General features: G+C 35.0%; 1 protein-coding gene across 3 annotated transcripts in view; it reads right to left on the bottom strand.

Annotated features, from left to right (window-relative positions):
• Nucleotides 1-339: 339 nt before the first annotated feature.
• Nucleotides 340-15887, bottom strand: part of ACSL4 (acyl-CoA synthetase long chain family member 4) — a 72813-nt gene continuing 57265 nt past the window's right edge. For all 3 annotated transcript variants that reach the window (XM_063083657.1, XM_063083656.1, XM_063083654.1), the window contains exons 13-16: nucleotides 14818-15009; nucleotides 12902-13016; nucleotides 10763-10920; nucleotides 340-3182 (exon numbers count right to left, since the gene is read on the bottom strand). In XM_063083657.1, coding sequence (XP_062939727.1) covers nucleotides 3025-3182; nucleotides 10763-10920; nucleotides 12902-13016; nucleotides 14818-15009 — 623 coding nt within the window. In that variant the 3' untranslated portion in view covers nucleotides 340-3024. The remainder of the gene's footprint in view (nucleotides 3183-10762; nucleotides 10921-12901; nucleotides 13017-14817; nucleotides 15010-15887) is intronic.

Consider the following 15887-nt stretch of genomic DNA (forward strand, 5'->3'; position numbering starts at 1 on the left):
GCACCCTCATATAACTCAGATAAATTAATTTCTCCCTAAATATTAATTACCCTAAAAGTAATAATTATCATTTATTAGAAGCTACTAATAATCCATACAACATGACTATGTTTTGTCCCACAGTATCACCATTACAAAGGAGTTCTACTCTAGTAAGTGCATCGAAGTAATAGCTTTGGGTTCAAATACTCTGAACTAATGAATGGGAATTCTACAAACTGGGTTAACTGCTTAATGCAATTCTATAAACCTAGAGATGTGTATTTTGTGTTTAAAAGTTTGGTTAATAATCTTCAAAATTACAGATGTTATCTTGATGCATAATTAAATACAAACTGGTTTGATAACATGGGTGAATTTATTTTTTAAGATTTGAGTGCAAACTTAAAAACAAGAACAAAGAAAGCTTTTCATCAAGAATAAACACAAAATCTAAAAAACAATCCTACAATCGTGCATTTTAACAGAAAGTACAAAAATGAATACATTATAATTTGTAATTACATTTGAAAATTAAAACACTTTCTCCAACTCCAAAACACCACACAATCTTTAACCTGTTCTCATCTTGTTACCTTAGAGACATTTGTCACATGCTATCAGGAAAATATAGGCAAGGATTACTAATCAGTTCCTATGATCTCTCTTTAACTTCTGATTTTTGAATCATTCATCTATATTTCAGTTCTGAATAGCCATACAATTATACCTCCACTCTAGGAAAAACAAAAAATGAATACAAATATCGGAGGCAAGATACTTTCATGTAATTAAAGCAAAAGTCACAAGTGTTTGACTTAGAAATGTACATACATGTAAATAAATTTTTTAAGTATAACTTTGATGGCAGACATGTAATAATAACTGTGAACGATTTAAACAGGTCTAAAAAATGTGAGATTAAAATCTTTAGGCTCAAATACTTGAAAAGTCACTATGAATATGGAAAAATTTCTGTTTACATAAACATGTATTATTTTTAGATGAAAAATCAGGGGGTAGTGGCATCTCCCTGGTCCCTTAACAATATTTGTATTTTTGCAAAGAATTAGCAGCACCCAACCTTAAGAGTTAATTACATGTTTCGAAAGGACCTATACAACAGATTAGTTGGCAGTGTTCTAGCTTTTGGGAGACGGGGGTGGGTGAGGATGCAAGTATCTGAGATAACATAGTATGCATGCACTCACACATTTAAAATCACCATTTCAAATGGGCAAAAAAAGTCACATATTGGAAAAGTCTAAGAAAATCATTCTTAAAGGATAAACAAACAGTGGGCCAAGAATAATAAAAGCCGAACAGTAGTCTATTTGATAATAATGGTTTTTCACTCTTCAAAGGCAAGGTGGGAAGAATAAGAATGCTCACATATGCATAACTTCAGGGAAATTAACTTTGCAAAACACTGAACAAAAATCTTTACAGAAACCTTCACTTTCGTTTATAATACCAGATGATTTTTTCCTCATTACCACCATATACATAACATTTAAATATTCCTTATAAATATTTTAGAGCAAAAAGAATTTTTTTTTTGCAATGGTGGCCCACATGTATACAAAGCAATGTAAGCAACATATATATATATTTATATATATAAAATGACTAAGAAAAAGTGCAAAGAATGACAGTATTTAGAATTTTTGCTTTTTACAGTAACTATGGTTCAAGTGGGAATATCTATCAATCAGGATATATAATCCCAGATTTTAAAGATTCAAAAAGAAACCCACACTCCAAGTTACTGTACAAACATCAGTTCCTTATCAAGTAACTCTGCCCTTCTCCCAAATCCAGCATTTCCAGTTTCTAAACTCTTCACAAACAGGAAAAAAGTGGTAACAGTGTTTTCTTCCCTTTAACTTCCCAAAACTCATCCAAGTTAATTAATCACCCGTAGGTTCGAACAAGATATTGGGGAAGTCATTCATTGTAACCCGCTTTGCTAAAATTAAAGCAAAATGAAAGGCTTTCTGAAATACAAACTACTGATCAAGAACCAAATCAGCAACAGCAAACAGACCTTAAATTACAAATGTAATTTAATACGAGTGCATTTTAAAATCAATCCCTGTTATCGAAGATAAATTCAGAGTCTAAATCTCTTTCCCAGGTTCAGTGCTGTGCAAGGGTCACAATACCAAATATGTATGATTTCATCATCTTTTCTAAAAGACAAAATGCTTCCTATATTAAATTTTGAGCAACTTTCTATCATTTCATTCTTGGTTTCAGTCTTTATTTTAAACAAACACAGAAAGGCAATTTTCTGTGCTTTTTAAAAGATGTACTTTCCTATAAGTCATTCAAATAATTATAGTTACTGATTTTAGATCTCAAAGTTTCAAAAAAGCAGTTCCATTTTCCTTTAAATATATTACTAGATATTTTTTGGTGTATATGTTCCTCTGTTCATACTTTAGGCACTGTAATTATTCACAAAATTACAATGATTCTAAGTCTAACCTATTACCTTCTAAAGTATTATTTGATTCTGTATATTATATTACGATTGAATTTTCCCTTCAAGATAAATGGTTGGAAGAGAATTTTAAAGCCCTGTAGCACCTTCTGCTTTAAGTAGTGTTAAAACATACTTTTTGTCACGCTTAACATTTAAGCTTCTGAGCTAGGAAGACAACAGACATTGGAATTTCCTCAAACTACATTCTACTCCAACTCCAATTCATTTTGTTCAACAACGAAATTTTTCCTTTATGAATACAAGTATATCTTAGGCTAATTTTTAAAAACAGAATTTCTGCTCTAAAATCAATAACTCAGCTAACAGGAAATAACTTTTCAATTTCAGCTTCACTAAAACTATGCAAAACTAAGTTAAAGTAGACTCCACAACTATAATCAGTTTTGGTGGGTTTCTTTTTTTTTTTTTTTTTAATTATCATGTCTTCATAATGATATATCTTACATTCTAACAGACAGCTCAATGAAGTCTTAAAACTCTAGAACTGAAAAACCACCAGACTACCTCCTGTGAACTGTACATAAGATAGCAACATTTTATTTGCCCCCATACATTCGCTCAATGTCTTTGAGGTAATGGTTCTTCAGTTCCTTCCTTTTCAGTTTGAAAGCATCGGTTACCAAACCAGTTTCAGGGGTCCATGGCTCTGGGCTTAAGCGAACCTTGATTGGAATTTCAAACCGCTCCAATTTCACTGAAATGAGAAGGGGAGGGATGGGAGAAAGGGAGAGAGGGGGGAAAGGAGTGGGGAGGGTGGGAGAGGAGGGAGAGAGGAAGAGGAGGAGAGAGAAAAGCAATTAAAACATGAATTTTGCAGGATTTACTAGATGATGCAGGTTATGAAGCAAACTTATTTAATGGTTTTGTTAGACGGTTTATGAATGATACCACTATCTTATCATTTAATTTTATGTTCTTCAAAGTAAACATAAGTTGTTTCAGTTGGAAAGTTTTAATCTATGTGGCTTTTATTCTAACACACACACACACACACACACACACACACACACACACACACACACACACACACACACACCCCTTCCTCTTGAGAGACTTTATTTGTTGCTCCCTCTGCTTGGGATGGTCTTCCCTACTATAGTTGCATGACTCACTTCCTTACTTCATCCAGGAATCTGCTCAAATACCACCTCCTCAGAAACAACTTCCCTGACCACTCATCACAAAAGAGAAGTCCCTTTGTCTCTCTACATCCTGTTACGCTATGATTTGTTCAAGGTACTTATTACCACCCAACACATTATATATTTGTCTCACCCACTAGAATGTAAGCTCCATGAAAGCAGCGTCTTTGTTTTGTTTACTGTCATCCACAGGGCTACACTGAGAGCCTTCACTAAACACATATAAGTTTATTCATTCTACAGAAATTAAGCCTCTAGACAAATAGTCTTCATAAGCTTTATTGTACAGTATATAAATATGGATCAAAAAGAAGATTGTGAATTTCACACCTTTCAGTGGTATAGAATTGATGTAGTGCATGTTGTATGTGAGTTAGACAACTCAATATGTGTTGGAAGAAATGTAAGAAAATAAGGACACAGATGTAATCGGTACAGTATTAGATAATTTCAAATTCCACAAATTATATTCTAACAAGTTATTCATTACTATTACAAGGTCATCCTTAAACTGCTTCTTAGCAGTAAGGCTAATCTGCAAATGAGCTTTATTCTATATGCGATTATTTAAAACAGCAATTGCTAAGAAGCAAACATCTGCATGTGGGGGAAAAATCAAACTATTTCTAAACAGCTTAGATGACTTTAGAATTAATTTGGTTTCAGTGACAAGCACAAAGAACTCAAATTCATGAAAGTTCTTGTTCTAGTACTAGTCTGAGTTTTATGAAAGCTTGGTTGGATTAGTGAGTTTCTCATTAAAATGAGAGGAAAAGATAAAGCTGAGCGTGAAAAATAATCTTTCAAATATTACTTAGAACCAACTTTCTAAAAATAATGCCTGAAAATGTAGTAAAGGAACGTAAAACATGCTTGAATTAACAATATCTACTCTGTTAATGCATTACAGTTCAGTTACACAGAGTTATCTGAAATGAGCCTACCTGTTCCCAAAGTCACATCTGGATCTCAAGGAAACAGTTAAATGGATTTGGTTCCAAAATCTATAATTTCATTTTACTTTTCCTCCTAACATAGGTCCTATCCCAGAAACACTGACAAAAGTGGGACAAGCCAAGTACCTTATTTCCATGGCACATAAGCAAATTAAAACATATTTATAAAAATTCCTATATTTAATCTTCATTAACTAAATTCCTATTTAAAGGGAAAAAAAAAGGCTGCTTTGGAAGTTTCGTTTTGGGAACTCCTAAATACTACCTAGTGCCACAAGCTACAGAGAACAATGGACAATCACAATTTCCTGTAAGCAGAATAAATTAATTGCCAACAAATGAGAAAGATTAGGAGAAGGAAAAACAAAAACAATTTTATTACTTTGCGGCTGGCCAATACAGGGATCCGAACCCTCAACCTTGGTGTCAGCAGCACCACGCTCTTACCAAGTAAGCTAACCCATGCCAGCCCTAAAAATAATTTTAGATGTGGCATTTTTACGTGAATTAACTAGAACATTATGAAGTGTAACCTGGAGGTGGCAGCAAATGTCGATTTTTATAGCCATTGGTAGTTGCTCAAAATACTCAAATAACAATTAGTTTGCATTCTTACAATACTTCCTAAACCTCACACTTATACTTAAAACATGAAGAGACCTGCTATGAAAGATGTATAATTTCAGACTGATTTGCTGAATACAATTAAGACTATTTTATGCTTTTTTGCATAAGTCTTTAAAGTTATAATTTGAAGCAAAAGGTTGGCAAGATAAATCTTTTGTGGCATAGAAAAGTTTATGATTTATACATTTAGCTCATGATTATCATTCATTATCCAAATCATTAATTGTTCAATTACATGCTCACTCCAAGCACAGAAAAGTTATGCGGGCCTGGTGGGTCCAAGAATTTTATTCCATTTTCTGCCCAATTGTGATCCGGCTTGACTTTCCACGTTGTTGCTTTTATACAGCTAAATATGCAATGACAAATTATTCAAGTCACATTCTCCTTCATTAGTACATTCAGAGTGTAACTAAGGATAATCGCACTACACCTCTAATGGCTAGCCTATTGGCTGAAATACTTTTTGAAATAATACATTTAAAGAAAAATCCAGGGTTTGTATCAAAGAAAGTTCTGGGAACCCGGGGACATTAATATAAAAGTGTGTTATATCAATAATACTATAAACAATACCATCTTGAAGAAGAAAACATTAAGCCACACTGTCTAGTTATAAAATAAGTAACTTTTCAATCTGATTAAGTTAACAGGCAATTGTTGTTTAAAACTTATAGTGTCCAGAATTCAAAAAGTTCTTCTTGCAGAAAAATTACTTGTCAAGTTTAAGTTGAAAAACTTTTACTATAAACTATACTTTTAAAACAACGTGGAACCTACATAATAATTTTTAAAATAAATAGAAATAATAGTAGCCTAGTTAGGGAAAGAGCTGTACTCATATATCTCTGATAGGAACATAAACCAGTACATTTTTTCTGCGGGAAGAGAAAGCAATTTGGCAACAGGGAGAAAACCTTTATATATTCTGTTTGACACAGAAATTTCATTGCTAGGAATTCATACTAAGAAAGTAATTACACTAGAAAATAATTGAGTATTCAAGATATGTGTTACATTTGTTTACAGTGGGGGGAAAAAGTGGAATTCACTTAAAAATCCAACAGGGACTTAAATGGATACTTACGTACTAGAATACTATTTAGCTATTAAATTGTTAAAAATGACAAATGTAATTCTAAAAATGTCGATGACATTGACAGGTTAAGTTTATGTACCAGAATGTAACCTTGCCACCCAAAGATAACTATTATCAAGTGATTTTCACTTCCTTTTTTATAAACTTTCTATACTGTCCAATATTTTATAGTTAGTATAGATAATATAGAATCAGAAAAATGCTATTTTCACTTTTAAGAGAAAAACAAAATTTAAAATTAGGTTAATAGCTTCCAGTTAAACATGAAGAGTACATAGTTTATCTCTGCTCCTCCTAGAAAATAATTTAAATAGTTTAGAATAATTTTTAAAATAGAAAAGGTACTAAACACGAGGAAAAAAACTGAAACAAGAATAAGAGGGCACCGGATAACAGAATTCAATGATATTTTATAAGACAAAAGCAAACAAATTAGTGGTAACTGAGTTAGAGCCGAGAGAGCTAAGACAACTGCCAACAGAGAAGGAAACCGTCAAGAAGCAAGCCAACCCCACGGCAGTGCCTGGGGAAGGACCCCAAGACTCTGAAACAGAGATGGAGGGTAACGCTGAAAAAAGGAGGCTGGTCTCCAGCCTGTCTGGAGAACAGTTCTCCCTCACCCTGGGCTGCTTGTCCCACACCAGGCTGGAGGCAGGCTTACTTTTTGGAAAAACTGAACTACAGAGACTCTGGACTCAAGGACATTAGGCACAACAAAGCGAGAGAGTAAGGTTGAAAACAGAAGGATTCAGTGGGGGTAAGACCCAGCCCACAGGCCCTCCACAGGCCCTTTCCCCACTTTTGGCTACCAGAATACTGGCAGTCAGGCAAAGATCACCCAGGCAAAAGATTGGAGAAGTCTTCTTTGGAGGAATGGAATAAACTAAGAGGAAACACACTAATATTTGAGTAGCTTTTCAGTGAAGCCCAGTATGCTTTCCAGCTTTTTAGGACCTTGTTCTTAAATATAAATGGACAGAAGAATTAGCAGACACTTTTTAAGAGGCCACAACCAAAGCAAGCATAAAGTGGTGGAACTTGGAGGAAACAGAGACAACAACAGGAGAAGAAAACTACATAAAAGGAGTCTTTTTAACATGCTCAGAGGAATAAGAGACAACACACTGATTGCTCCCATGAGAGAGCAATATGGTGCTATTAAAAGGGACACTGAGAGGACAGGGATGAGCTCTTGAAAATTAAAATTCTCATAGTGGAAATTGGAAATTCAGTAGACAGAAGAGATGATAAAGTTAGGGGACTCTTCCAGAATATAAAACAAGAAGACAATGGGATAGAAACCAAACTAAAAAAAAAAAAAAAAAGGATCAAATTAGAGGATGAAAGCAAGCAATCCAACAGCCAAAGTAGTTCCAGAAACACACACACACACACACACACACACACAAAAAAAAAAAACTTGGGGTGGGGGAGAACAGTGGAAATAAAGAAAAAGACAAACGAACAAAAAAAGTGAGTATTTTCCAGAACTGAGGAACAGAGATCTCCAGATCGAAAAGTCCCACAGCAAGTATGCACAACCATAAGTAATAAAAGGCCCACACCAGGCCACATCGTTATGAACTATCAGAATGTCAGAAATTAATATCATAACTCTGAAATATTAGGGAGAGAAAATTGTTCATACACAAAGGAATGGGAATTGGGATGGCACTGGGCTTCTCAGCCAGCAACACTGAAGTTAGAAGACAGCAGAGCACTGCAAAGTGTTAAGAAAAATGATTTACAATCTAGAATTCTAAAATATGCCAAGCTACGTCTCAAGGGTGAGATTAGAATAAAGACATATTCAGACACGCAAGCACAGTCTCAGAAAATTTACCTCCTATGCACCTTTCTCAGGAAGCTGCTGGAGGATGTGCTCTACCCACATGAGCGAGTAAACCAGGAAAAAGCCCTGAGATCCAGGAAACAGGATCCAACTCAGGAGAGAGGCAAAGGAAATTCCCAGGATGATAGTAAAGGAAGCCCTGGGAAGCAAACAGTCTAAATTTCAGCACAAGGATGAAGGGCCCTAAGAAGGATGTCTCCAAGAAGAAAAATATATAGACATGCTATACTTCCTGGATTTGAGAGGCATTTTTACAACTTAATCAGTTTAGGGGAAGAATTAATGACAGGTATACAGAAAACTAGGTAAATAAAGAAGAAAAGCAATTTGAAAATTCAGGACAAGCAAAAAGTTGTCCAAGAAAGGAAATATAATCATAAAACACTGTGTAGTTCAGCTGTGAATATTTTCACAGTCATGGCATAAATATGGATGTAAAACGTAAAATTATACTAAAAATCGGGAAAGAAAGTATGTGTTTTGGGGGAGCAGATATAAGAAAGCTAAGTCATCTTCTATAATAGGAAGTTCATAGATAATATCTCAAATGAAAAAGTCAAGAAAAAGCAATATAACCACTTTCTTTAGAAAAAAATGGAGAAAATGCAAGAAATTTAAAAACAGCTAAAGTTGAAGGAGGGTAAGACTTGGGGATGAAGAGGGGTACAATATGGGCTACTCTTTGATGCAAGTCTCAATACTATTTGATATTTTTAAAATTATGTATACTTGTTACACTGACAAAAAAATGAAAATTAAAACTTAAGTAAGGTTATAAAACCAGCTTACTATTTGGCTTCAGGGTTCATTTTTAATCTACTTAATTTCCTAATCAATGTTCCAGAAAGCTTTATCAGAACTTTCTGCTAATTTGACATTGGTTGTTTTTTTTTTTTTTTTTTTTTGCAGCTGGCCAGTATGGGGGTCTGAACCCACAACCTTGGCGTTATAAGGCTGCATTCTAACCAACTGAGCTAACCAGCCAGCTGCTCTGCTAATGTGATACTGATGATTACTCCCTTTCCTGAAACTCTCTTAGCAGTGCTCTGTGCTGGCTTTGTTCTCTTGGCATTTTGCTGATCATCCCTCCCATGCAAGCCTCTTCCTCCATCCAATCCTTAAATGCTGGGGGTGTTCAGGGACCTGTCCTCTTCCTATTCTCACTTTCCATTCTCTCTCAAGGTCAGCCCATCCTCCTTCATGGTTTTGATGATCCGCAAGTTCAGTCCAGGCCTCTCCCATACTGTTGGGACTAAAATATACACAACTGCCTGCTGGACAATTTAACTCTGATTATCAAACAGACATTTTGAACTATATATGTTCCAAACTGCCCTCATCACCTTTTCATATATACCGGCTCTTCCTCCTGTATTTTTGAGCTCAATCAGTAGCAACATCTACCTTGTTGTTTGAGCTATAAATCTGGGGGCCATCCTGGACTCCTCTCTTCCCTTACCTACATGATCCAATTAATCATCAAAGCTTGCCAATTTTTCTTCCTAAATGTTTCCTGATTCCCTGGTTCAGGCCCTCATTACTCCTACCCCCCATCTGAGCATCTACTACAGCCCTCTTAAACTGGCCTCCTGCCTTAGTCTGGTCCACCTCAAATGCATCTTCAGCATGGCCTCCAGAGTGAATGCACATATCTAAAACACAAACCTGACCACATCACTAGCCTGGTAAAATTTGACAGTGGCTACCCACTGCCTATAAGATTAAGTGCAAATTTCTGAACATGGCATACAAGGTACTACATAACTTGGCCTCTGCTTACCTCTATGGCCTCAGCTTGGACTTTGTACTTTACTAGTAACACCAAACCCCTTGTAGTTCCCTGCACACACCATCTTTTTCACATCTTTGTGCCTTTACTCACGTTGTTCCATGGCCCGAAACGCCTTCCCTAGGTAACTTCTGATCAACCCTTAAGAATGAGCTGAAGTGACATATCCATGAGGAAACCTTCAATGACCTCCCAGGTAGGGTTAGGTGCCCTCATCTGTTGTACCATGATTATCTGTTCATATTTCTTTTACTGTTAAGATTGCTGTCTTTCTTAACGTGCCCCTCTCACTGGACTGGATGAGCTCCTTGAGAGCAAGCAATGTCTTACTACCTTCTGTATTCTTAGTGCCTAACACAATGCCTAACACATAATGTACAGTCAGATGTTCTGCAATTGGTTATTAGTGCACAAACTGAGACAGTTCATTTACAGAGCCAAAGTATAAAAACAGCACAGCATAGTCATGGTTATGGCACTGTTTACTAAAGATGTATTAGTTTCTACTTTGCAAATATAAGGTAGACCTATATAACAGAATTATCTGAAGATAGATCGTTTCAAACACCGGCTAGGTAACCACTTGGCAGGTATGTTATAACATGCAATAGAGATAGGTTATTTTACTATATGACATTTAAAGATCCTTCCAATGTGGAAATTCATTATATATATATATATAAAACAGGTAGGTTTCTTAAACCCTGTATTTTATTATTAAGATAAACAATTATCCTGAAGAGCCTAATACACAAGACATCATTAGATGACTTCTAGGGACTACAACAGACTAGCAACTTCTTACTTACTGGCATTTGCAGCTTCTTGAATTTCTTTCAGTATTTCAGCTTCCATGTCAGGGTTATTGCAGATATCAACCCAAGTTCCCTCCACCCCTTTCTGTTGTGCCAAAAGAGTCAACCTTTTTTGATTAGGAACCACAAAACTGATCACATAGGACTGGTCACTAAAAAATTGGAAAATAAAATAGAAATTAAAACATTTTATGAAAAATAATTCATAAATTATTCAACAAAACAGTCAAGAAAATTCCAAATATTTACTTCTCTTATTTGTTGTAAAGTTTCATTAAGAAGTAATAAAACCCATAGTACCGGTGTAAAGACAGATGTACAGAATAATGGAATAGAATAGATAGCCCTGAAATAAACTCCAGCATCTATGGTTAAATGATCTTCAACAAAGGTGCTAAGACCACTCAATGGAAAAGGAAAATCTCTTCAACAAATGGAGCTAGGAAAACTGAATATCCCCATGCAAAGGAAGAAATTGGGCCTTTACCTTACAACATATACAAAAATTAAATCAAAGTGGATCACAGACCTAAATACTCAAGAGCTGAAACTATAAAACTCCTAGAAAAAAACGGGGGGAAAGTCTCATAACAATGGATTTCATGTTTCTTTAATATGATGCCAAAAAACATAAGCAACAAAAGCAAAAAGAGATAAATGAGACTACGTCAAAATTTAAAATTTCTGTGCATCAAAGGACACAATCAACAGAGTGGGGAAAAAAAAGGTATGGAATCAAAGAAAAGATTTGCAAATCATATATCTGATAAAGGGTTAATATATAGACTACATAAAGATCTACAACTCAAAAACAATACAAAACAAAAAAACCCAAATAGACCAATTTAAAAATGGGCAAAGAATTTGCATAGACATTTCTCCAGAGATGATATACGAATAGCCAACAATTATATGAAAAGATACTGAACATCCCTAACCATTGGGGAATTGCAAATCAAAACCAAAATGAGATATCCACTCACACCCATTAGGATAACTACTATGAAAAAAAAAAAAAACAGAAAGAAACGTTGGTGAGGAGGTGGAGGAATTGGAATGCTCATGCACTACTTGTGGGAATGTAAAAATGGTGTTGCCACTATGGAAAACAGAATACAGTTCCTCAAAAAATTAAAAATAGAATTACCACATGATGTAGCATTTCCACATGTGGGTTTCTGTCCAAAAAAATCGAAAGCAGGATCTCAAATAAATATTTGAATATCCACGTTCATAGCAGTATTCACAATAGCTAAGAGATGGAAGCAACCCAAGTGTCCACTGATGAATGAATATATAAACAAAATGTGGTATATATATTCAATGGAATATTATTCAGCCTTAAAAAGGAAGGAAATTCTGACACATGTGACAATGTAGATGAACCTTGAAGACATAATGCTAAGTGAAATAAGCCAACCACAAACAGACAAACACTGTATGACTCTACTTATTATATAAGGTATCTAGAGTAGAGTAGTCAAACTCATAGAAACAGAGAGTAGAATGGTGGTTGCCAGGGCTGGGGGAAGGGAGAAATGGAGGATTGTTGTTTAACTCGTACAGAGTTTCAGTTCTGCAAGATGAAAAAGTTCTGGAGACTGGCTGCACAATAATGTAAATATACTTAACACTACTGAACTGTACACTTAGAAATGGTTAAGATGGTAAATTTTATGTTATGTAGTTTTTTAAACTCAATTATAATTTTAAAAAATAAACCCCATAAAAATAAAACATTAATATATAAAAATGGTACAATCTCATAGGCTTTTGATACAGAAAAACTTGGATTAACTCATTTCAATATGTACTAGCCATGTTACCTTCTTGGGAAAATTATTTATGCTAATTCTCAGTTGTTATGGATGTTAAGTGAAATAATTTTTGTGGCATACGTATTTGGTAAGACACAGTAGGTGTCAATAAATAGTCAAAATGTCTGAGTTATCTCAAATGATCTTCGTTCGAGCTGTTGAATTCAAGAACTTTCATAAATGTATCATTCCCCAACTCTGATGAAAGTTCTAAGGAGTTTGTTGCCACCCTTATGATTATATATAATGAAATTCTTTTTGAATTAACCTTTTACTGTAACTATCGGAAACACAAAATGCAACTTCTGAAAGTTACCTTTTGGCAAAAGCACAGATGTTGTCAATAAGTGGACAGTTCTTCAGTGCAGCTTCTACTTTTCCAAGAGATACATATTCTCCTGCTTGTAACTTCACCAGGTCTTTCTTACGATCTGCAAGTCATGAAGAATATTAAGTTATCCACAGTCTGTTTTATAAAGGTATAATTTTATAAATGTACAATTCTGACTTTCTTTGAATCTCACTGCCTTAATCTTTATTTGCAAAGATACTTCTTCTAAAATTTTGTTATATAGTAGTCCCCCCTTATCTGCACTTTTGCTTTCCACAGTTTCAGTTACCCATGGTCAACCATGGTCCACAAATATTAAATGAAAAATTCCAGAAATAAACAATTTGTTAACTTTTAAATTGCCCGCCATTCTGAGTAGCATGATGAAATCTCATGCCTTCCCACTCCATCCCGCCCGGGAGAAGAATCATTGTAGTGTAAAAGGGTACTTCAAAAAGTTTATGTAAAGATTTGTATTATCTTTCAATTCTATTTTTCCATGAACTTTTTGAGGTACCCCTGTGTATAAGGTTCAGTGTTATCTGCGGTTTCAGGCATCCACTGAGAATCTTGGAACATATCACCTGTGGATAAGGAGGGACTACTGTATATAACGCTTGCCCATACGTATCAGTTAAAAAGAAAATGCCTAGTTAAAGTACTACTGGCTAAAAATTACACCCTATACCCAAAGCTTTAACATCTTATTATAATCTTAAATACCATAAAAGGTTAATGGAAGGAACAGGACTTTGGAGCATTAGATCTGAATGGTAGCTCTGCCTGGTACTACCTATGTAATCCTGTTCTAACCCTCAGTTTTGTCAGGGATAATGATGTTGCACAATGTCTAGCATATAGAACACATTCAATTTGCTAAAATGACAGTGCTCTAAGAAAATGCTGACACAGGACAGTATGGCTTGAATACTCATCAGGTTGCCTTAGGATCTTCGTGTAAGTGCTGATTTGCCTACCCACAGCCTGGGAAACTACTCTACAAAAACTACCTTTGATTCCAGTGCAATTAAGAATCAAGGAGAAAAAAAGGCTATTGTTTTTCAACTGAACCATGTTTCCTGGGAATTTCCCCAGCAGATCAAACTTCTAGATGAAGGATATTCAGGTCAGATATTGTGAGGTACAGCAACAGATTAAAATGGGTCGCTAAAGATACGACTGAGGAAACTTTACAACTTGAAAAGGACCTTACTGGGATCCTGCAGAGTGGTCCTTATCAGCTAGTCAATTTTTGTTTTAACTTTTGCTTGACTAAAGTGAGTAGCATAAGGGCTCATTTTGGAGTCACTTTTTGAAATTAAAGGTCTATTTCAGTAGCTCAATAAAGGCCATACCAAAGCAACTGACATTCTCGGAAGAACAGACTAGTGCTGAAGATTGATGTCATCATTTTCTAAGGTTTAGAACAGTTAGAGCCATATAAATAGCCACCAGGGGAAAAAAAGTGCCTATTCTGCCCTTTGGATAGGGAAGTAAAGGGTGAGGAAGGCATAGAATAGAGTAAGTTATGGTAAACAGAATCACATATGGTTGACCAAAAAAGAACTTTTCTAAGCTCTTTTTGCTTTCTCATTACCAATCTGCTATTTCCCTAACCACTCCCCTTACCTGCAATGCAGCTGCTGTTGCTACTACATACTAAAGTTCAAGTACTGCTTTGAATATTTTACATATATCAACTCATTTAATCCTAACAACAACCCTATAAGGTCGGTATTGTCCCTATTTTACAGATGGAGAAGCTCATACATAAGTTAAATAACTTGCCCAAAGTATGAACTAATGGAACCATCAACCCTATTAATGATCCGACCACTATTCCTTTTCATGTATGTTGAAGTTACAAAATCTAAAGAAAACCACAAAAACAATAAACTGACCTATAATCTGTAAACATCCATCGGGATGGAATTCTCCAATATCACCAGTGCTAAACCACCTTTGCCCGTTTTCATCCACAAAATAATCCTCTGCCGTTTTCTCTTCATTTTTAAAATATCCCATAGAGATATTCTGTCCACCAATCACGATTTCACCTCTGGGGTTTGGCTTGTCATGAACTGTATAACCACCTAGAAATCATAAAAGCAAATCAGTTATTATCCTAAAACTAAATTTACTTTCCTTAATTCTTAAAGTTCCTTTGGTAATATTTTTCTTTTTAAAATTTTTTTAAAATTTTATTTATTTTTGTGGGGTACAGTGTGTTGCTTCAGTACATGCACATGCTGCACAATGATTTACTTGGGCTAGATAGCATAGTTTTGTGCCCATTAGCCCACCCCTTCTCCTCCTCCCCATCTCCCTTTTTGTTAATATTTTTCTGCTGATCAAATTTTACATCATTTTATGGGAGAATATTAGTTTATATTTATTCAGATTTACATGAGGATAATGGGTGACTGTGATTTCAGGACCAGCAGGGAAGGCCTAAGGATAACCACCACCAACTACCATCCATCCCAAACATTCCCATGACTGTACAATCTCATACTTAGATTATCATTAAAGTTTTAGAGTTCACAGATCTCTGTTAAAATAAAATCACCCCCAAGAAAGATAACACTCGCAGCTGTTAGAAGTAAATTACTAACATGTTGTTATCACTATCTTTTAGATTTTTCCCTAAGGAGGTTTTAATCAAAGAGAACAAGTAGTAAATACCTAAGAAAGGCAACACCATTAAGTGAGAGGGAAAGGGAGGCTTTGGGAAACAGAAGGGAAATTTTATTAATTTTGCCTGTGGCCAGTCATGACTTTAAAAGTTAAAACACTGAAATAATTGGCAATAACTACTAAAATATTTTATCGCTTCTCACTACTTCTTTATTACTAAATAAAACTTACTTTAAGGAACATATACAAAAATTTGAATTTATAAACTGAAACATTAGATTTTGCATCATAAAAGGATTAAGAGCAGAATTCCTTTCAGCTGTTAGCTGCTCTC

The sequence above is a fragment of the Cynocephalus volans genome, chromosome X (assembly GCF_027409185.1).
Source record: "Cynocephalus volans isolate mCynVol1 chromosome X, mCynVol1.pri, whole genome shotgun sequence".
In the NCBI taxonomy this organism is placed as follows: Eukaryota; Metazoa; Chordata; class Mammalia; order Dermoptera; family Cynocephalidae; genus Cynocephalus; species Cynocephalus volans.